Source organism: Salminus brasiliensis, chromosome 2 (genome assembly GCF_030463535.1).
Source record: "Salminus brasiliensis chromosome 2, fSalBra1.hap2, whole genome shotgun sequence".
Classification (NCBI taxonomy): Eukaryota; Metazoa; Chordata; class Actinopteri; order Characiformes; family Bryconidae; genus Salminus; species Salminus brasiliensis.
In genome coordinates this window covers 20,637,874-20,661,909 of record NC_132879.1, presented here as the reverse complement: position 1 = coordinate 20,661,909, position 24,036 = coordinate 20,637,874, and the positions used below count along the sequence as shown (strand labels likewise).

Below are 24,036 nucleotides of genomic sequence, written 5' to 3'. Positions count from 1 at the left end.
ATGTTCTTTTACAGTCAAGACTGATTATTTCTAACACAAAGACCAGACACTTAAGCTAGGGGGGCAAAAACTAATAATTGTTAGGTCATCATTCCTTCACAAGGTGCAGCTCTACCAACTGAAAAGAAGAGTGTCTAGTTTGTGGTAAATGATCCAGTACCAGTTTCAAGAAATGTACATGCAAAATCCCAGCACTAATTATGGTTGGAATATGGTTTCTCATCGGACTTTATCCAACAAAACCTTTAAAGAGACATAGAGCGCAAGCATGCAACTGTGTCTGCCCAGATGCGGATTTACAAGCCTATTTACAACCCTGTTATTTCCCCTCAGAATATAGAATTTATGCTTTGTTTGTGATAAACAAAACATTACGCCCTGCGCTTATTTCCTGGCTTACGGCACCACATTGGCTCACATTAGCCATGTAGCGTAGCATAGCCCATCATAGCTTAGCTTTGTTTTTGCACTGTAACAAGAACATTGTAACTACTTATTTTAATTCTTACCAGAGAGTGTTGTTGTCCTCTCCGGGCCCTTTTGGTTGCAGTAGAGTATACGTGGGTTAGCTTTTAGTCTTGAAAGGCTTTCGCTAGTGGGCTGAATCTATGTAAATTATATTCATTTTATCGTGAGTCAAGATTGTTATGAAAGACTGTTTATTTTACATGGTTGGTTTTGCTTTTGAAGGAGGGCTGAACACTGTTTGAGGGCCTTTTTTCCATGCACTTAACGCTCATTTTTTAAACTATACCAAGGTAAACAGTCTTCTAATATAGGACACTACTCAAAACTAAACAGGTAAGAATGTAGGTACATAATCACTGCTCACTTTTAAAATTGCAATGAAAAAGTACAACATTTTATTATATAAAATATATTAAAGGTTTTAAGTACTATTCAGCTGTGTTTGTGAGCGATGAGTAGACTGAGCATCCACTCCTATCTTCTCCCATAAACTGATATTTCTTATTCTCAGCAAATTTGTAAAACATTAAAAGGACTAAAGCTACAATACAGCACTAAACAATACTGTCATATTACTGAGCCAGGTTGATATAACCTAATATAAGACATAGTAAGCCAAACATTAGTCATAGATGACTGCAATCATGAAAATACTGCTCGTGCTCATTAGTAAATTGGTATTTTGTTGAAGGTGGCACTGCAGAGTTTTAGCTTTTGTATATACTTTAGATTGCATTTTCAGATAAGTAAATACACCTTTGTCTGATTCTTCAAACTGGTAGAAAACCTTTTGTAGACAATTCTACATATAACCTTTTTAAAATGGTTCCATTTAGCACCAAATAGAATCAAGGAACTTTTTTGCAACACTACATAGAACCCTTTCTGTTTAGTGTTACAGTAAGTATTTCTTTTTAAGCACATACTACCTGCTGATACCAATACGGTTCAGATATCATTGTGCTTCCCCACATCTAACCCAGAGTGTGTTTTAAAGATGTTTGGGGTGGGAAACACCTATACAAAGTGCTGCACAGGATGTAGTCAGTGGAGAACTGAATATCACTGTACTAATCTTAATAATAATTCGGATTGCAACAGTATGAGATTTTTATGGTATGATTATAGTCACAGAATGTGGTGTGCAACATTGAATGAAAAAAAAAGGTTGTTTTGTTTTACAATATTTAAAAACATTATAGCCGAGTAAAAAGCCTGCCCTTTGAAAACATGGTAAACAAATAGACAAACAACTGAAGCTCTTTCTAACCATTTTAAATCCAGGTAATTATTATTTGTATTGTGAAAGAATACAAATATTTACTACATTAAAACATTGTTATTGTTTTGTTTTTTTGAAAATTGAAAACAGTAAAAAAAGAATTGGAATTCTACAAAATAAGTGACTAGAAACAATTAATCAAGGGCTTAATAAAGCTTTCATGACCACAGTTTTAGTTCACGTTCACAGCTGTGATACAGGAGTCATGCAAGCACTTGCAACAAACAAGCTGTGAATTGTGCAAGCACAGGAAACAGGCAGGCCAAAAAACAAAAGCGCTGCACAAAAAAAGAAAAATCCACAGCCTTCTTGGAGGTTGGTAGTACATGCTTAGCATGCACACACACTAACAATCACTAACAATAAACAACAATTAAGCTAGAGGGCAGGGGATTTATATAGGCTTTACAATTCATTATTTTCATGAGCTGCAGCCCTGACTCTACTGCTACTGGCGACATAACACCCATTTATAACTGGTGCTCCACCATTCTCTGCCATTTTATCCTTCTCTTACAGATGGCCAGGCTGGCTTAATTGCAAGCAGGGTGAACTTAAGAGCTCAACACTACCATCACTTGGATGGACAAGGTAACTGCACACAAGCTATTCATTTATAGTGTATGTACACACTTTTTTTTCATGACAGCTTTTAAATGACAGACTCCCTTACCCATCCAGTCTTACAGTTACAGCTACAGAACAAGTAAAAAACATTTGCTGAAGATAAACACAATAATGAGAAAGGTGTTGAATCCAGGCCTGTGCACTCTCAACCCCTAAAACACTCACCCATCCCCCTTTCAGCTCTATACAATACTTCACACATCCACATAGCTCCTATACTTGGGGGCTTTCTCACTCCAAGCCTATAAAAAGATCAGCAGCTATATTGATCTGGTCAAACGAGTGGTGAGTGTTGCCATGATCGAACCAAAACATAGTCCTGCTTGTTACTAGGCAGAATAGCATCCAGCAGGACTTCTGGGAGATTTACAAGAAGCTTCACTGCAAGCTTCAGATTTCTGTGCATAATTCATTTCACATACAATGTGAGAGGGGCTCCTAACACCTCAGGGCTATTCTTTAGCAATGAAGAAAAACAAATAAGTGAACACCATGAGTAGCTTGGTTATCCTTTATGAGATTCACCAAGAGGTCTTCTGCACGGTTGTAATTAATGAATGAATGAATAAATAAATAAATAAATAAATAAATAATTTAAGAGTCAAAAGTAACATTCAAGTCTCTAGTCCAAATAATACCAACCCTGTAAGCCAACAAATTTTCATCTAAACAATACAACCCACACTCTCCTCTTAAAAAAGCCTCATTAACTACAATTGTTTATTTCTGAATGAAGCAGTGAGTAAGCTTTTAGATAGAGGAGGTAAAAATAGCACAGAGTGTAGTCCCATTGAAAAGGAGCCGCAGATGGTGGATGACATGGGGCGCAAGAGAGCGGCTGGCACACGCAACCAGGGCAGGAAGCACCGAACTGGGGCACGGTGGAAGGGAGCCGGGCCTTGCTGAGCTAATGAAATGGAAGTCGCATGGCGCACCAGCGAGAGGTCCGCTGAAGCGTCCGTGAAGTAAAGCCTTTGGTTGACAAAAATGAATTAAGAGCTTTAATCACCAGCATGATCCACAGTCATACACTCTTAAAGCTAAAATTCAACATTAGGCTATTGATTTTTTCTCCATTTTGCATCAAAGGAAGAGAGAACATTTACTCTGGTTTAAGGATGTTAGCTTACTTGGAGCTCTCAGTAACACCAGAATACAGTCTCTGTTGTGGCAATGAAGTTGGGATGGAATCAGAAGATCAGATGTCTCCGGTCATTAGACATCTCCTGCCCTTAGTAAGACGATAAACCAGTTAGCGGCCTAAGGCTAAATCGTAGGGCTGTGTATTGGCAACAACCTGGCGATACAACACATATTACAATACAGGGGTTATCTTACACTGCGATATCTTGTGTAAGAAAGACAATATATCGATCAGCCATAACTTTAACATCGCTGACAGGTGAAGTGAAAAACCTTGTCTTTATCTGCAGTGGCGTCTGTCAGGAGGTAAAATATACTAGGCAACAAGTGAACAGTCAGTCCTTGAAGTTGTTGTGTTGGAAGCAGTAAAAAAAATAAAAATGAAATAAAAAAAATAAAAAAAGAAAGAAAATGAAAAATGAAAGAAAATGGTCAAGTGTGAGGATGTGAGCAACTTTTTAAGAGCCCTTTTGTGAAGAGTAGACGACTGGGCCAGAACATTTCCAAAAAGATCAGGCAGGTCTTGTGGGATGTTCCCGGTATGCAGTAGATAGTAGCTATCAAATGCCGTTGGAACCACAAGGATCCACTTGTGAACCGGCAACATGTGCACCCAAGGTTTATTGATGCAAACCATTGAGGCCCCATCTCAAGTTACAGGACCTTAAAGGGTCTGCTGCTAATGTCTTGGTGCCAGTTCCCACAGGATGCCTTCAGACATCTTGTGGAGTCCATGCCTTAAATGCTCAGATCTGTTGTGGTGGCACAAGAGGAGCCTACTCAATATTAGGCAGGGGTGTTAATGTTATGGCTGATCAGTGTACACTGCGATTTTTTTCCATCAATTTTCAGGAAGTCAGTATCCCATCCGGTCACAGTATATTTAAAAAACAACAAACAAACAAACAAACAAAAAAAAAAACAACAACACACAACACACCATCATCTGCACAAAATCTGAGTGAAAGTGGGATCTGAAGACAGCAGCCCGGGGTTGAAACAACACAAAATGAACCACTTTTGGGCACAAATCGTTAGGTGTAAACTAAAAAAAAAAATCACTATCGTGTTTTTGAGAATTCATAAACCATAGCAAAACATAACCTCATGATACTTCAATATATCAATATCTCTTACACTCCTGATAGGGGTGAAGATATATTATCGAAATAAAATGAAAAATAAATAAGCATATTGTGGATATTGCCAGTACCTAAAAACACTGGCCAAGCGCACACATTACAGAGGGTGTAATTAGTGCGGTTTAATTAGATAATGTGCATCAGATTTTGAACAGAAAGAGAAAAAAAAGTCATTGTACTCTGTATGGAAGAGTATATACATTTTAAGAATCTGACGCTACTGATAAATTTTGTCTGTGTGTCAAAATAGTGATCAATATTGTGAAATTGACATTAAATACCATGATACATCACCCACCCCTAAGTCCTAGTAAATTGATGAGTTAGAGGGTCATCTACAATTGTTAAGAGGTAAGGGAATATCTATACACTGTATGACGGCAAAAGAATTGTTTACAGGCAATCTAACAGACCCACTTTACAGAGTGTGTTTCTGTCCTGAGGATTACAATGAAAATAACCCTATCCTCAAAATCGCTGTACTTTTAGCTAGTCAATTTGTAGAGTTATAAAAGAAATGCTATAGAATGGTATTCTAACCCTAAGCTCATATCTAAGCTCGTCAAGCCATCCCTAACTCCATTACTACATTATCCCACCTTTCGGCTTACAGAAGAACCAATGTCAATATCCATGTCGATATTGCCTTCCTATGTGTGGAATTGAATCTTCAGCAGATGGCCCTTTGTAGATTGAAGTCACTGAGGTCAAGGTGGAATAAGCCTACAGCTGAAGGTGGGGGATAACTTGTGTATTGGCGTCCATATTGTTGCTCCCCTGGACACCTTTAGACCTATAAGCACTGTGGACGACGATTAGGGGGCCATGCTGAGAATGACTTCTCCATAAATATACTCTTAACGGCTGCCTGAGGAGGGGGTGGAGTACAGAGAAACATATTCATGCACGCAGACGCATGTGCAGCGAGACTGAACGAGCTGGCGGGGCAGGTGCTCTTCAGGATCACGCTGGTTATCTAATTCAGGCCATATTTCTTCTGCTTCTAAGCCCTTCACCCCCCTCATCTCTATTCCCCTGGCCTGTTGCCATGGAAACTCCCTCACAGAGGAAACTGAAAAGTGTGTGAGAGGGAGGAGACGTGACATACTCAGCGGCCTGTAGGTCAATGTTTTTACTGAAATGTTATAAAAGACTTTATTACAGACCACTCAAGGCACACGTGTTTCTACAGGGACAAAACAGTGATGCTACAAAGACCTATTTGAGCCCACAACAGATGCCACAACCAGCTGCTTTTTCCAATGCCCTATTGCATTACTTCAAGAACACCATGCTATGACCTGTCCCCCACAAAAATGTATAGCTTTAAATCAACATTAGTTTATATATTCATAAACAAATAATAATAAAAACCCTAAGAAAGATCAGAGATATCCCCTCCAAATGAGAAGATAACAAGGTAGTGTTGAGGACAGCCAGACACATCAGTTTAGGCCTTTTCTTTTTTACATGGCTCTAAACTGCACAGGCTGATACTAGATCAGTGTTCTTGCTCTAAGACGCTTGAATAACTGGGCATCAGTTGATCATTCTACAAAGCAGGATTTATCAGTTTAGCCAGATAACTTAAGCCCCAAAGTCAAGCCTGTCCAATCAGATAGGAGGTCTATCTAAATACATAGAGCCTGATAAAATTATTATTTCAGGAACAGCATCAGCATGTGCGTTAGAGGTTTCTAAAAAAACGGCTTGAAAAAATGACTCTCCAGACTGGAGTCTTGTCTGTGTTTACACTGCCTTCCTGTCAGTCACTTTATGGGACACTCCTCAAAAACCCATTACTCCACCCAACATTGTGCAATATGGCCAGTGTCTACACTGCCAGCCTATCTGAACTGTGGGGGGAAAAAAGGGAAAAAAAAACAAAAAAAACAAAAAAAAACCCACATGTTTATTCTTGAAATGGTCGAAGTACAATGCAGAGTAAGTGGTGTTTCCTCTGGACAGGTACACTATGTCAAAATGTCTGTGGACACCCCTTATAATGAATGCATTCAGCTACTTTAAGTTGTACAGCTACTTTAAGTTCGACACAGATGTGCTAATACACTCACACACCCCGATGGTTTAGTCTCAGCGAAGAAATACAGCCAACAGAATAGGACCCTCTGGAGCAGATAAACATGAATCTATTGGCACCATGTGGGCTAGTAGGGTAAAAAGCCTCCTAGCACTGAGCTGTAGAGCAGTGGAACTGTGTTCTTTGGAACAATGGTTGGTACTCCATCCAATACTTTTGGGACGAGTTGAGGACTTATAAGGGAATAAGGTGTGATTGTAATCATCCAATGTCCTGACTTCACTAACGGTCGACACTGAATGCAATTAAATCCTCACAGCAAAGCTCCAAACTTTAGTAGAAAGCCTTTCCTGGACAGTAGAGACAGTTACTCCAACAAAAGTGGAAGAACCTCTTATTCTAATACCCTTGCTTTCTGAAGAAACAATGAATGCGCTGGTGTCCCAATATTTTTCATCCACACAGTGTATGTAAATGTAGTAAATGCATATAATGCACTGATCTGTTTGAGTGCACTGTCTGTTTCGACTTTAAATAAGGAATTGAGTCGATCCATGTTGCCAGATACACGGACAGACAGGACTTTGGTCTTTGAAATCTCAGAGAATGGACAGGCCTTTAGATAGTGCTACACTTTTGGGTCACTAATATTCATTCCTCAACACACAGATGTTATCCCAGCTACTCCGCATTAACACTCTTGTTGCCTTTCCACTACTAAATCAAAAATAAAGGGAAACGTGCAGGAAACAAAATGCTTATTAAGAAATGTTTTAAGCGTGGGAATCCTCCTAGGCTCCTTGGAGAGATCACTGGATTATGGAAATGAGGTACAAGCACTGACAATTCTATTATCTAGTGATGGAAGGCTTTCTACTAGAGAAAGACAAAAGGGAGGGAATTCACAACAAAGAGCCAATTCTCTTTCATCTTTTCTTTTCGAGGAATGCAGCTTCTTCAGGAGCTTTCCTCGACACATGAAACGAGGAGAGAGAGAGAGAGAGAGAGAGAGAGAGAGAGAGAGAGAGAGAGAGAGAGAGAGAGAGAGAGAGAGAGAGAGAGACTGACCTGCTATTGCATTAAGTATTCAGGCAATGAACATGAAAAGGAATGAGCGCGTCTTTTTTAGAGGGGGCTTATTTTTGCTCCTCCGGTTCACAGCAATCTTAATGAGTAGCTCCAATTAAAAAAAAAAAAAAAAAAAGAACACTCACACAAGCACATGCTCGCACACTGGCACACAAACATGCTCTCTCTCTCTCTCTCTCTCTCTCTCACACACACACACAATCTTCTATAACTCTCTAAATGAGCTGAGGAGCAAAGCTGATGGCGTGAGGACTCAGGAGACTGAAGTCAATACAGCAAAATCAGTCCCTCTTCATCTCTTTTCACAGGCCGTCTCATTTCTGCTTTCACTCCAGAGCATCCATAATCACACACGTGTGCATGCGCACACACACACACACACACACACACACACACACACACACACACACTCACCAGAATTTTAGCTAGGACTCCGTCATCATTGGATTCCATGGTAACCACAGCCTTGTCTGTCTCAATTTCGCAAAGAGCATCACCAGCTGCCACAGCCTCACCTGTTCACAAAACACAAACAAAAATGTGCATCTTTAATGAACAAACAAACAAAAAAAAACACTCGTCTGAGAGATGTTATTGCTTAATAATATAATAACAAAATATAATTATATATATTATAAAATAATATAATATACAGTGAGTCCAAGAAGTATTTGATCCCTTGCTGATTTTCTTCGTTGGCCCACTAATAAAGACATGATCATTCTATACTTTTAATGGTAGATGTATTCTTACATGGAGAGACAGAATATTAAAAAGAAAATCCAGAAAATAAATCTAAGGAATATATATTAATTGATTTGTATTTCATGGAGTGAAATAAGTATTTGATCCCTTAGTATTCATTAGCAGTTCTGGCTTTTACAGACCAGTTAGACACTCCCAATCAACTTGTTACCTGACCTGAAGCCACCTGTTCTCACTAATCACTTGTGTGAAAAACACCTGTCCACAGAATCAGACAGATCACACAGATTTCAAGTCTCCAACATGGGTAAAACCAAAGAGCTGTCACAGGACCTCAGAGTCAGAATTGTTGACCTTCACAAAGCTGGAATGGGCTACAAAAAGATTAGTAAGGTGTTGGATGTGAAAGTAACAACTATTGGTGCAATTATCAGAAAGTTTAAAGAGTATAACATGACAATCAACAGACCTCGGCCCGGTGCTCCAAAGAAGATTTCGCCTCGTGGGGTGGCAATGATGCTGAGAACAGTCAGAAATCGTCCTGCAACCACTCGGCAGGAGTTAGCAAATGACCTGAAGGCAGCTGGGACCACAGTTTGCAAGGAAACAATTGGCAACACTTTGCGCAACAATGGATTCACATCCTGCAGTGCCCGAAAGGTACCCCTGCTGAAGAGAGCACATGTGGAGGCGCGCCTCAAGTATGCCAATGATCATTTGAAAGATGAACCAAGTTATTGGGAGAAGGTTTTGTGGTCAGACGAGACCAAAATTGAACTTTTTGGCCTCAACTCCACCCGCCATGTGTGGAGGAAGAAAAATGCTGCCTATGACCCCAAGAACACTGTGCCCACCGTCAAGCATGGAGGTGGAAGCATAATGTTTTGGGGGTGTTTCTCTGCCAAGGGTACAGGGCTACTTCACCGCATCACTGGGAAGATGGATGGAGCCATGTACCGCACAATCCTGAGGGACAACCTCCTCCCCTCTGCCAGGGATCTGAAAATGGGCCGTGGTTGGGTCTTCCAACATGATAACGACCCTAAACATACAGCAAAGGCAACAAAGGATTGGCTCAAGAAAAATCACATTAAGGTCATGGAGTGGCCCAGCCAGTCGCCAGACCTCAATCCGATCGAAAATCTATGGAGGGAGCTGAAGGTCAGAGTTGCCAAGCGACAGCCCACCAACCTTCATGATTTAGAGAGGATCTGCAAAGAAGAGTGGGCCAAAATTCCCCCTGGTGTGTGTGCTAAACTTGTGGTTAACTACAACAAACGTCTCACCGCTGTGCTTGCAAACAAAGGCTTTGCCACTAAGTATTGAGTGTGTTTGGCAAGAGGGATCAAATACTTATTTTCCTCATTGAAATACAAATTAATTAAAATATATTCTTTAAAATTATATTCTGGATTTTTGTCTTGATATTCTGTCTCTCCATGTTAGAATATATCTACCATTAAAAGTGCAGAAGGATAGTGTCTTTATTAGTGGGCAAACAAAGAAAATCAGCAAGGGATCAAATACTTCTTGGACTCACTGTATTATATAATTGCTTAATAACTTTCCTAATAACTTCTAATCTGTTATTTGACATTCAGAAATAATGCCGATTCCACAACACTGATAGATTTAGGTAACATGGAGATGATCTCTTTTAAAATCATTAAATAGGAATTTCTGAGATATTTTATAAAAAATTTAATTTTAATTTTTTTTAATTTTAGTATTTTAATAAAAATGCACCAGTGAGAGCTAGTAACAGACATTTTGGCAACTTTCAAGCAAAATTCCCTCCTGAAACTGGTTGACTGTGAAAGGAACACACACACAAAAGCAAAAAACAGAGACTCTGTGATCCTGTTTACACCTGACATTAGCATCTGATTTTAAACCAGATTTATGTTTGATTTGGTTTTATTAAACAGGGTCAGGTTTGGATTTCATTTGTCCGCATGGATGTACTGTGTGTTTGTGTGTCTGTGTATGCTTGTGCTTGTGTGTATTTACAGGTAGATGAGAGCAGAGTATGTTCCCATGCGGTTTCAGTAATGTGTCCCATGTGCTGATAGAGCCATTAAGGGAATGTGTGAATTATCTATTGTTTCATTGCGTTGCAGAACCACCACCATTACCGTTCACAGGACAATTCTGATGAGAAACTGTGGTTTACAGGTAGTAAAACAAGAATGATGTATGTGCTGGTGTGCTTTTTACATGAGAAAGTAAAATCAGATCTTATCTGGTCACACTTGGGATGCATTTCAATGAGAAGTGTAAACAGAATCCACAAACTAAGTAGAGTTTTTAGAATTTCTTAGAGTTTTTAGAATTTCCTATACCTCACTGTAAAGCAAATAGGTTGTAGTCTGAAGGCCCATTCCGTACTAAAATAGCTGGTTCTTGGACATATTGAGCAACAAAACCAAGATTCTTTTAAGTCTGGATTGGCTAAAGCCCCTAAAAAGCATTCTCTACTCAGCCAGAACTGGTGACAATCGCTTATGGAGCACAGTCTGAAACAAAGGACTACACATATTGATGTTCTCTCATTCTATTAGGGATGCTGGAATTCAATCGTACTCCATTTAGTCTTGTATTGACCGGGGGGTGGGGTGGGGGGGGGGGTGGGGGGGGGAGAGGTATGAGACTAAAGGAAGAACTTTCATCCCATGTGTGTCTTTAATGCTGCATGAGAGCTGCAGCAGACTCCTCATTACTGAGCAAGAGAGGATTAGGAGAGGAGCACAACCTATTAATCTATTAACCTATTAAATCTCGTGAAAGTCAAAACACCACTCAGTAACCTTTCTTGGCCTAATAATGAGTAATAAAACATATTTCTAATTGAGATATTTAGTGCTCAATTTCAATTGACTGTTTTCTTTTTCACTCGTGGACCATCAAGTAACTGAAGTTAGACCTGCCATTAGGTTGAATGTGTGAATTACAGCAGATCATAACACTTAATTCTTTTGTTTAAAAAGCAACGCTTGTATAAGCATTTCATATCTGTGGAAGAAGGGTGATGGAAAATTTAGAGAATCTGGCACTTACAAACTCTGTAAAATTCTCCCCCTAGTTTAGACTTCTAAGTGCAATTAAATGTAACTGCTCAATTCGGGAGAATTCTGTTCCTCACTGCTAGCTGATTTTGTTTAGCATTTAAATCAGGCTGACGAGGCTGGCTTCTCATTCACCCATTTCCCCATTCCACCAAATATGATGCAGAAGCGACATTCTGAGACCAACCGTGCCTAAAAGTAGCTTCTACACCATTTAAGGTGGAAGAAAGAAAGGACCATTTATACATTCTTGAGTGCTACCAGTGGTTTGCACTCTGAGGTAAACCCTTTGTATTTAAGATAAGATAAGATGCTTTTGTCATTAGTCATTGCACAGTGTACAAGGAAATTGAGGAGCAATCAAACGGTGCTTACACATACAATAAATTAAAAATATATAAAAAACTAGAAACAAAATTTTTTTAAAAATGTGAAGAATAAGACAGTTTATTGTAAAAAATGCTAGTGAGGTAGCAATGAGGTACTGCACATGCCCTTTATTTAAAGAATTATTTAAAGAAGATATTGCATAGTCTATCCAATAATTAAATAAATAAATAAATAAATAAAAACAGTAGTGCGGTCATGATAATTAACAATAACAAAATATACTAATTAAATTAAATACTGCCACAGTGAAATGAGGTTTAGCTGTTGTATTGCACTGGGGTAAAATCTGTTTTAAGGCCTGTTAGTCCAATAAAAGGTCTCTCTTGACTGCAGACAACAGTGCTGCTGAATTGACTAGATGTTGTGAAAAGATTTCTCCTTTACCAAGAAAAGAATTTACCAAACTGTTGCCCACTCAAGTTTCTGCTATCTCTGCCGGGTTTTGTTCGTAGGTTTGGTACACACAGCGTTCATTTCTGAGGATGTGCACAACCGATGACCAAATGACGCAAGATATGCAAGGCAGCGATCATGTGTAAGCGGATGCATAGTTGGCAGCAAGTATATCTCCAGCCTATATCTCCAGTTCCTATGAACAGCTAGCAAATGCAAATTCAACACCAGACCTTTTATCTCCTCATCTTGTAATGAAATAACGAGGCTTTTCAGTCGATGGTCCAGTTACTTTCTGAGCCTGAAAAAATGGAGAATGGGTTAAAGAAATATGCCTGTTAAACCCCTTGAATTAAGTCGACACTCCAATTCAACACTGTCTGAATGTCTGAACCTATGGACCAAACTGTATACATTTAATACAGCAGTATCATTCTCTTACTAATGTTGCATGAAAAGAGAGATGCTCAACCTCTTAACTTCAGCACCTGCTCTCATTTACTCGTTTCCTCGACCCCCTAAAGCCCTAATAAAACACGCTATCCTTCTAAATTCACAGTAATCCAACGTGAGACACCCCTGTGGCTAAGAAAGCTGCATCGTGATGCCAGCACATTGCTAACCATGCCACAACTGGGAGAGTCCCAAAGAAAAAAAAAATAACTTGCTGGTGGGAAGGATATCTTTGCTCCAATTGTGGAGACATGCCAGCACACAGAGACAGACTTGGGCTCTCAGCATTTTCTTTCGGGTGCATTCAGTGTTGTGAGCAGCAGGTTGAAAAGATAGGCTGGCCTGCTTGACCTGCTCAGAGAAAAGCACATGCTTGCCTTAACGCTCCCACATTAGTCAGAGCTGTACAATAGACCAGATTCAGAAAATAGGCTGGAAATAATTGGGGAAAACTAAATCCAATGTGGAGAGTGGGAAAAGGTCTTGCGAGATCATTTGACTGACATTTGTATCCACTATGACTCCATTAAGCGGGAGTAAAAATCTATTTTCTCACCTTTTGTTAGGCATGTAACTCAAAGCTTGCTGCTAACACCTCTTATATTGACTGTTTACTGAGGCAAAAACCTTGCTATAAATCTCATTTGTGTGTGTGTGTGTGTGTGTACAAAAAAAAAAAAAAAAAAAAAGTGAACTGACTTCCCTGTTTATGTTTACTGGAGTCGAAGGAGAGAGGGGAAAGAAGAAGAAGAAGAAGGAAAAAAAACAAACATAAAAACAGATGCCGGCACATTAAGCCTGGCTGTAAGCAGCCTGGGGTAAGCCTATGATATATGACACAGAGCTCTGCACCCTAGCTCGAGCGGGTCTTGTAGCTCTGTGATGAATTGAAAGCAGTCCTCTGACTTGCTAGGAAGCCTAATGGGCTGCAAAGGGCTTCCCGGCTGCTCTGTGATCTGGAGTGGAGTCATTTGCCCTCATATTGAAGATGAGCTCACTTATCGCCTACATGGGTCAACAAACCCCGCAGCAGAGATGAAGTCTCAAGTCTTAATAGGGCAAGAGAGAGGAGGCGGAGGTGTGCAATCTGACAGTTTTACCAGAGGAGGTACTGAAATGTAAGTGATTACAGACAAGATCCGTGGCGGTATCTGTAACCTTCGCAGTTCTGACTGGTAAAGCAACAACTCGAGTAAATGACCTACCCAAATTGACTGAACCAGCGCTCCAGTCAGTAATAACCCTTGGCAATTTGACCTCACACTAATATAATAACGAAGCCAAGTAATAGGCATGTGCTGTGTACCTTATTGCTTTTGTAATTGAGGGCTGAAGCTCTTGTGCAACACTACTCCATCTCTGAATTAATGACTCCAGCACAAATACTGTCCAATTAATTAAGCTTATTACTGTTATTAGTCTTGGAAATAAGGTTGGTTAAAGACCAACAAAAAAGAGAGGTGTAAGAGTGCATGAAGCTGCTTCAAATGGCTTGAGCGATGCCATAGGAGAACCACTCATGGAACCTAGTTTGCAATAGAGATTCATTTTAAGCATGGAGAATCTTTACTTTACACGCTTAAAAATGAAGAGCGGTTCTTTGAGCTAGGGCTGGGCGATATGGTAAAAATACTACATCACAATATTTAATTGAACTTTTTTTGTGATACACAATATTTATCACATGATACATGTACTCACAGACTAAAAACATCAGTAGAAACAGATTCTCATCTAACTACTATTCAGATACTCTCCTGTACTAAACAGTCATTTCTATTTAACTTTCTCTCATTTTTATTTATCTGCTGCTCTTCATTGAATTTAACCAGTCTAATTACACTGTTATTAATTAAATCTGCAGCTGAACAGTGTTTATTAAGCATTAACAGTACCCTCCATATGCTTAGTAAAGCATATTCTTATTACAATAAGAAAATTTATCACAATACAATAAAATATTATCATATTGCCCACCTCTACTTTGAGCCATGCCATTAAAGACACTTTTGGTTCCATGAAGAACTGTGTGTAATATATATATATATATATATATATATATATATATATATATATATATATATATATATATATATATATATATTACACATACACTTTTCAACTTTTTCACACACATTTCAACGTCTGATTCGGAAATAGGTTTTTAAAAGATCCCAAAGGTGGTTTGTAGGCACTATTCTACACAATGGACCACCAGAAATGCTGAAACCTACTCTACTCTCGTTCAAGGCTAGTTCAGACCTAGTGCCGACATGGATGCAGACAGCGCTCAATGTTAATACCTCGTGCACCAAAGACACTTGGTGACCGCAAACTTTGACGTCAGAGTTGGTATTTATATGTAAAGGAATTTTGGGATTGTAAAGATAACTTGGTCAAGGTGAAGTTACTCCATAGATCACATTATATTTGATATTAATATAAAATTATGTGGATTTAAATATTTTGGTGACCCATATAACTTTATTTATTTATATAACTTTCTGACTTCAGTTATTACAAAAACAAAACAAAACCAAAAACCAGACCCTAATGTAAACAACCACTGATGACATCATGCACAACCCCATGGGGATGGATGGTGTTGATCAGTAAAGAGGACCATGTGTTGAGGTGAGCTGACAGACGGCAGTGGCATGCACGTTCTGAAAAGTAGCACCGTGAATTTAGCCAACGATTGAGGAGATTAAAGCGATCAGCCTGCTACCTTGGAATTTCCCATGAATACGTGACTAAGAGAGTGTTGTAAATCTGGGCTTTTGCATTGATTGACTGTGTCAGTGTGTATGCTTTGGGCTTGACTAGATTTTACCCATATCTAATGTTTTTATTTAGCCATTTCTTTGCGTAGGGAATCACATAAATACAATAGAGCACATACACTTTGATACGGGGTATAAATACTCCTGACTGTTATGCTGAAGCTTTTGTTTAAACCTGCATTTTTGCAATATTTAAACCTTTATTTACAGTTTTATGATTATAAAAAAATTTAATGCTTAATTTAATGAATGCTTTTATTAATCGTTAAGATTATTCGACAAAATAATCAATAGATTAGTGTATAAAACAGTTGTTAATGGCAGTCCTAGAGAGAGAACAACCTTTAACAGGTCTACAGATCCTTCACTTGATGTAAAGGATGTTTACCATTTTAAAGGTTCTTCACACATCTCAATCTCAAACATGGTTCACTCTGACACCTGAAGCACCTTTATTTTGAAGAGCGTAAAGTAATTCTACATGCCTGAGCTGATCAGAACAGCTGGAAGACGACAAATTGGGTAACAGAGAAACAAAGAACCAGTGTCTCACTCTCACCTTCCTTCTTCAGCCATTTCACAATGTTGCCCTCCTCCATGGTAGGGGAGAGAGCTGGCATCTGTACTTTGATAGGAGCGGCCCCTGCAGGAGAGACAGAGAATTTCACTATCAGGAGAGAGCATCAAGAAAATGAAGCAAATTTAATTAGGTTAATAGCCCACATTTGAGTGCACAAAGTAATTTGGCTGAACGAGATAGGAGAAATTGTCCCAGGTGAAAACAGGCAAACATCGTACATTATCTGTTCTCCTGGTGAGAGAAGGAAAATGATATTGCTAATAAATCACGCTTAAAAATATCACTGCTGCTGCACCATGTGGCTTCTGCCAAAGGAAAAAAAAAGTCACCGTCCACCACAAAGTGCACAGCAAATGCACACAGACAATAAAAGAATCAGAGCACATCAGTGTCATGCTGCAGGCCAGTGGGAGAGCAGCACCAGCTCAGCGCCGCAGGCTTCATGCTCCAGCACACAGCTGCCATCGCACAGACCAAAGGGCACCAGACCACTGGAGGTAGAATGTGTATTTGTGTATGCGTGTGTATATTTGTGTGTGCTTCATCTGCCTGAGCAATGATGATACTGATCGGTCTAAATTTGAGCATGACACAAGAGTAGTCTATTTACCAAACCAGGAACATCACTGGAGACCTTAAGAGACAAAGGACATCTACAATGTCTAGTTCATAAGCAATTACTGCAGAGTGTTAGACACGCATGCATCAGTGCACAGCCATAAAGAGGTTGTCCCAAACACTCGGAACATTGTGCATTCAGTTCACAAAGAGGAAAAATTAGAAATTGCCTTTTGGGTACAGAGAACTCATAACTATTCAAAGACTTGAAAGAATACAGTCTTACGCAAAAGCTGGGGGTCATTGAACAAATCCTAATGCACAGTTACTTGCATTAAATGGTTTTATATAACATTAAAAACCTTATAATCAGTGGGTCCTGTGCAAAAAAAGAGTGCTGCACAGGTTCAGATTATGGCGGAATGCCATTTGCGTACCTTTACAGGCATTCAGTCAGTTTTTTAATAGCGAAAGTTGTTGTTTGCTGTATAAATAGCAATGACATGACTTTGGTTGGGGTGAAAACATCCAGATGCAGTTTTACATGCCTATTTACAATCCTGTTATTTTGAACTTAGAATATGGTGGGCTCATGAATATTTTTGATAAGCTCTGCTTTGACTGTCTGGTTCACATCACTGCAACGGCTCACCGCAGCCACTTAGCATAGCACAGCTTTGTTTGGGCATCAATTGAACAAGCCATATTGTTACATAACTTTGGGGTTTCGCAAGTTTCTCCAGCCCACTATATTCTGACAGAATGCTCACAGTGCCTAATCACTGAAAGTGGATTCCATGAAGAATGGTAAATGGGAGACACTCATTATGGACCGGTGGGTGTACAAGTTGTTAAACAAACATGCAATTTCCACTGTGTAGCTAAGACGCTACCATAGATTAAATATTTAACATACCTAATACAACTGGAGGTGTTAATAAGATTCACAGGATTTATATTTTCAGTTAATATATGATATGATGATGTCTCTATATGATGTGTCTGACAGATCAAATAATGGAGTGCCTAATATGTCTAAAACCTCAATTCTGTTCTGTTAACACTCTTGACTAAATTATATTTACACCCCCAAAATTTGAAATGATTTAAACAAAACAGTGGCTTCAAAGTGTTGTTGATGCTGGAGTGCCGAACATCAGCACCTCATTGGACTCATTGGTTATTAAAGGAACTAGGCCTTGTGACCACCCTTATCCAGCGCCAGTGTCCACAGAAGGGGAGCTCAAACTCTGCATGTGATGAAGAGAAAGGTGGGGAAGCAAATGGGTTTCCACACTGGACTGTAAACTATTGCTAGGTGATGGCTTTTAACATCTTTTCTCTCCTTTGTCTGGTCCCTCAAAACAAACTGGACTACCTGTGCCGAATACTAAACAGGAGCTAAACATGCATCAGTTTATTATTTTTTTTACTGGTCTAACCCAGGGAAGCCTTTGGAGGCAGGCTAAACAGGCAACCAGTTAGAATATCTTCAGCTTGCTAACAGCATATTCACATCCACAAGCTTACATACTAACCACAAGTACATGCGTTAGTCACAGACTAATGGGACAGCCCAGAGTTGTCGTGCTAGCCGCTACAAAACACCCTGATCATGTTTAATACTTTGCATTGTTCCAGTCCTAAATAAAACAGAAGAGGGCACGTGGTCCACAATTTATTGCTTTTTTCCCCCCACATGTAGGCCTGCTTTTGTGCTTGACTTCATATTCCATCTGGAATCAAGTTTGATTCCTATGCCAGAGGCTATTAGATGATGCAAAAATCTTACAATGTTACTAGGAATCTGAAGACTTTCTAAAACTGCAACAAAAGAGCAGATACACGCTTTGCTTCTAACACACACACACACACACACACCGCCATCAGGCACATATCTTTCCTTCAGAGTATTTCTCATTCCTCTCACATTATTCAGTTGACAAAACAAGCGTGCACATGGTCAAATCCCCTTAGCATATATGCGTCATATGCCCTCGTCTTCCCCATCGAACTCTTGCACGCTCACATGATCCCACATGTTTGACTCACACATGTCCTGAGGACCATATTAACAGAGACAGTTCGGGCTAGGCCATATCCACTGAGGATCTATAGGCCAGGACAGTCACCGTTTGCTGCTTTATGTCTTAAAAAAAATAAAAATAAAAAAATTCAGAGACAGAATACTTGCAACAAACAAAAATAAAAACTATTATGTGTGACACAAGGCCTCGAGGCTACTTCACATCCCATAACTAAGTAACACAACTCAAGGTTTCAAGGGAAGTGTGCCAAGCTGAATACTGATAGGTTACTTTTGGATTACAGGAGGAGAGCCATCACTCCTAGCAAATACATTTAGCACAACACTGATGTAGAATCATACTGGTATCAGCTAAAACATGCCGAGCATACATTTCAAACATACATTAATGACATTTTAGTCATTTCAGTGTCTAAACAAGTACCTAGGTCCACACATTGGGGCAGACCCAACAAAAGTTCTAAAGTGGTCCACCAGAAACAAATTAGAATTCATATTCTCAACGGTGATGCAGACAAACTCAGATGGAGAACCAATCAATAATAGAGAGATATGAGAGACCAGGCACCTCCAGATCCCTTACAATACTTAATAATTCTAAATAATACAAATATTCCGCACTTGGTCGTTGTTTACGTTCCACACTACGTCCTATGAAACTTCATTAGCCTAAATATCAGATGCAGTATCTCTTACTTCTGCCTTGCTATGATAGGACTTGATGTTCTTCAGATGTTAGCTAGCAGTTATCTATTTAAATGCAGAGAAGTCTGCAGGGTCAAAAACAAAACACAGACACTGCTCATTCAAAAAAAAAAAAAAAAAATTACAATAAAATTATTGGGACAGGATGTTTTAGCTCTGACAGAAATTATATGTAGTGCTGAAGTGTTCATGAATCCACCAAATTCATAAATTCAACTAATTATTAACTAAACAAGTGCAATCCACCAAAAACATATAAACAATTAATACGATTGTAATGCACTGGTAACTATTAGCTAAGTAGTAGGTTTTAATAGTTATCAACTTTTTACTCTCCACCTTTTTTGCTTGACCACTTCCCCTCTTTTTCAGACTGCAGCAATTTTCCCACTGTTTGATTGCACCTTTAAAAGTGTGTTAGCATCTGGGCTTTAAATTGCAACAATGATATGTTTAATTATAGTAACTGATGTTGCGTGCAATAAATTGCAGTGTGCTGTTGGAATGACAGCACAAGGCCAAGTGCACTGTGTAAGTGGAGTTATATTTACAGTTATGCAAAGGTGTTTTGAGAGACACATATTGTGCAAGTATCAGGAGATTATTGCCCAAACATCAGGCAAAAGATATACATTGGTGTCATGCTGCCCCCTAGTGAGCAACTGATTAGAGCCACTGGACATTAGAAACAAACATTGTGGACACAACATTCTGATTTCTGCTAATCTGATAATCTACACAGAACATTTTTTTAAAAGTTCTGCACCTTTGGGAGTTTTGGTTAGGCCTATACCTAGCCAGACCAGTCCAAAGGTCCAGTTTGAACAGCTAACCCTTCTAACCTGCAGAACTGCACCCATTAATCCATGAATTACAACCACTTACGCTCAACAGGCCTTTATTTAGGAGACTACCTCTGTCAGAGTTTGATAAGACAAAGACAAATGCAAATTACTTATCAGAAAACACGGGAGGTAGGCGTGATTTCTGTACAGCAAACATTTGCCTAGCATGACCTTTTGATCTTACCCATACATTACACAATAGTCACACACTTTAAGGCCCTGTAAATCCACCCCCCCCCCCACACACACATACATACATACATACACATTATATATATATATATATATATATATATATATATATATATATATATATATATATATATATATATATATATATATATACACACACACATACATACATATACATTACTCTTTTATTACACTGTGGCAGAACTAAATTTGAATGAAGCTACAAAAATAAAAAAAGAATGTGAGAGATTGCATTATGAAGATCTGCTGTGGAAAACAATCTAATGTTGTGAGAAAATGTGCTTCATATTTGTGCTGGGTTTTATTATTATTATTATGTTCTTGGCTCCTGGAGACACCTTGGTTTGCACAAATATCCGGATACATTAGATCCGGGCCTTAAATCCTCCCAAAATTTCAACAGATGCTTTTAAAAATGGCTTAAAGTCCCAAACTCTCCCTCGGCCAGATGTGCAAAAGTGAAGGAAAAGCTGTACAAATAGCTGTAACGTTAAATGAGGAAAGACCACCTCTTGGCCTAATACGGTTACGGCATCATTACCTAAATACATTAAATACATATCTGGACAAGGGCCCAGCATAAAGGTGCACGTATTTGTCACTGCACAGCGAAATGTGTCCTCCGCATTTAACTCATCTGTGGTAGTGAACACACACACACACACACACACACACACACACACACACACACACACACACACTAGTGAACTAGGACCAGTGAGTACACACACTCAAGCACCCAACAGTGGCAGCTTGCCAAGCCCGGGAATCGACCCCACAACCCTGTTATCGATATCCCGGCGCTCTAACCGCTGAGCCACCACTGCCCCTAAGGTAAGATCTGAAGGTTACTGTGAGCAAATCACAAACTCTGAGACTTTTCCCATCCTGAGTAATATCATTCATATCATAACAGTCATTTCTAATTACAGGAGTGAAGAACTGGAGTCTGGAACCACCAGTGATTAGTGCTGGATAGGCTAAAGAACCAGACTAGACAAACCTCCTCCTGATGCTGTATTCTGATGGTGGTTGATGTACGTTGTAAATCAGTAAGTAAGAAAGACACACTGGACCTCTCTCTCTCTTTCGGCGTCCAGAGCACCATACATTGTAGACCAGCTAGCTTTTCAGGAGCAGAACTGGACACCACTGTTATACACACCTGTGTGAGCAACTGGTGCACCTTAAAGAAGCTGGGCTGACTAATTACAAGGTAAAGGTAAAGGTAAAGGTGCACGTATTTGTCACTGTACAGTGTACAGCGAAATGTGTCCTCCGCATTTAACCCATCTGGTAGTGAACACACACACATGTGTTAGGGGCAGTGAGTACACACACACACCCAGAGCGGTGGGCAGCCAACTCCAGCGCCCGGGGAGCAGAGAGGGTAAAGGGCCTTGCTCAAGGGCCCAACAGTGGCAGCTTGCCGAGCCCGGGAATCGACCCCACAACCCTGTTATCCCTGTTAAGGTGTGTGTGAGTGAACCATTGGCCATATAGTGCATCACTTACTAGTAACACAGCAGTTAAGCAGCTATTGGCTGTGTAATACAGTACTGCGACGGCTGCACAGGCTGCTGTATTACTGAGCCGCTACAAATGACCTCCCATCCCATCCCATCACACTGCAGTCCTTTCGCTGTAGCTACTAGCTAACTAACTAAACGATTCTTCAAATGGCACTACGTGTAAACAACACACACAGACAGACAGACAGATAGATAGATAGACAGACAGATAGATAGACAGACAGACAGATTCACACAGCAGAACAAAACAGTGACCTGCTGTCCCAGTTATCTGACCACTGTTAGCTAGCTAGCGTTACCTTCACAGCCTTGACAGGTAGCTAGCTAGCTAACGTTAGCTTAGCTCTCCTGCTAGCACACACACACCAGCAGAAAGGGCAGAACGAAAGGAAACGCTTACCAAAAAAAGACGGGGACTGAAATAGTTGCCTGAAGGAACCCCGACACACATGTGGACTCCACTGACATTTTTTAATTTTAATTATCCTCAACCCTGTTAAAACGAACTGACGCCCCAGCCGTAAGGAGGCAGCCATGTTTGTGTCCTCCAGCAGCAGAGCCTGTCCAAAGCTGTGCCTGCTGATAAATCAGGTCTAACGGATGTAGTTCATCTTCTAAAAAACGAGTGGCCTACAATCAATATAAATAAGAGCAGGCTTTTCTGTCATGTTGTGAACAGATAAGCTTAAAATGATTACGATATCAGTGGTTGGTGTTCTTAAAGAAATAAGGCAGGGAGGTGCTGTGTGAATAGCGCCATCTAGTGTAGAGACTGCGCCAGCGCTGACCTTTTTTTGTAGCTCTCTGGTTCTCTGAAAAACCTCTGGAGGAAAGACCTGGGTAAACACATGCACCCTGTTTACTTTCGTTTACTTCTCTTTACTCAAACTCCGTTAAACCTCACAGGACACATGATGTAAGCTCCAAAAGATGGATGAGAAGATAGCAGGTTCTTGAAGATATCTTCAAGTTGATTTAGCTTAAAATACCACCATCGATACTTAGTAAAAACTCAGCTCCAGATGGTCAAGGGTATGTTTTTGAGTTTGATGGTTTAGCTGCTCTACATGACCAAGCTAGACAACCAGTATGACCAAGCTTTACCATGCTGGTCATGCTTATTGACCAGCATGACCAGCATCATCAAGCTGGCCAACCAGCATGACCAAGCATGATGAAAACCCAATGCCACACATTGATATCTAAAATGAGGTGGCACGGTGGCGTCGCAGGTAGTGTGTGTGTCACACAGCTCCAGAGACACTGGGTTGTGGGTTTAATGCTTGCTCCAGTCTCTGTCTTTGAGAAGGTTAATGGTGTGTTCACCATTCTCCAGGTCTGTGTGAGTTTTCATTGACATTTACATCTCTGACATTTAGCTGACGCTCTCATCCAGAGCGACTTACAAGGTTACTGGTATTACAGAGGTGGGCCAGTGTAGTGTTAGGAGTCTTGTCCAAGGACTCTTATTGGTGTAGCGCAGCACAGCCACCCAGAACCAGGAATCGAACCCCAGTCTCCCACGTGGTGTGGTAGCTTACTGGCCGGAAGTGGTGTTATCTGTTGCGCCACACCAACCACCATCATCCAGGTACACTGGTTTCCTCCCAGAAATACCCAAGGTAGGTGGGTTGTGTTAAATTGCTCATTGGTGTAAGTGTGTGGGGTATCCTAAAATGGACTATTGCCCTGTCCAGGGGGCTTCCTGCCTTATGCCCAATGATTTCGGGTAGGCTCTGGACCCAGTGTGACTCTACCCTGGAAGAAGCAAATATGATGAATATGAATGAATATCCAAAAACTAGACTTTCTACTAGTCTGAACTACAGTGTAGATTTCTGTGTTACTTGTAAAAAAAGAAGGGTAGATGTCTTCAGTTGGCTTTTTCCCAATGCAAATGTAATTATTGATAAGCAAGAGTGAGATTTGCGTAAATCAATGGTAGCATATGACTAGTCAAATTACATTTTGTCCT

At 39.9% G+C, this 24,036-nt stretch overlaps 1 protein-coding gene across 1 annotated transcript in view; it reads right to left on the bottom strand.

Annotated features, from left to right (window-relative positions):
- pdhx (pyruvate dehydrogenase complex component X) overlaps positions 1-22,631 on the bottom strand; it is a 60,499-nt gene extending 37,868 nt beyond the window's left edge. The window contains exons 1-3 of the mRNA XM_072669884.1: positions 22,462-22,631; positions 16,141-16,224; positions 8,207-8,307 (exon numbers count right to left, since the gene is read on the bottom strand). Coding sequence (XP_072525985.1) covers positions 8,207-8,307; positions 16,141-16,224; positions 22,462-22,597 — 321 coding nt within the window. The 5' untranslated portion in view covers positions 22,598-22,631. The remainder of the gene's footprint in view (positions 1-8,206; positions 8,308-16,140; positions 16,225-22,461) is intronic.
- Between the last annotated feature and the right edge of the window lie 1,405 nt (positions 22,632-24,036).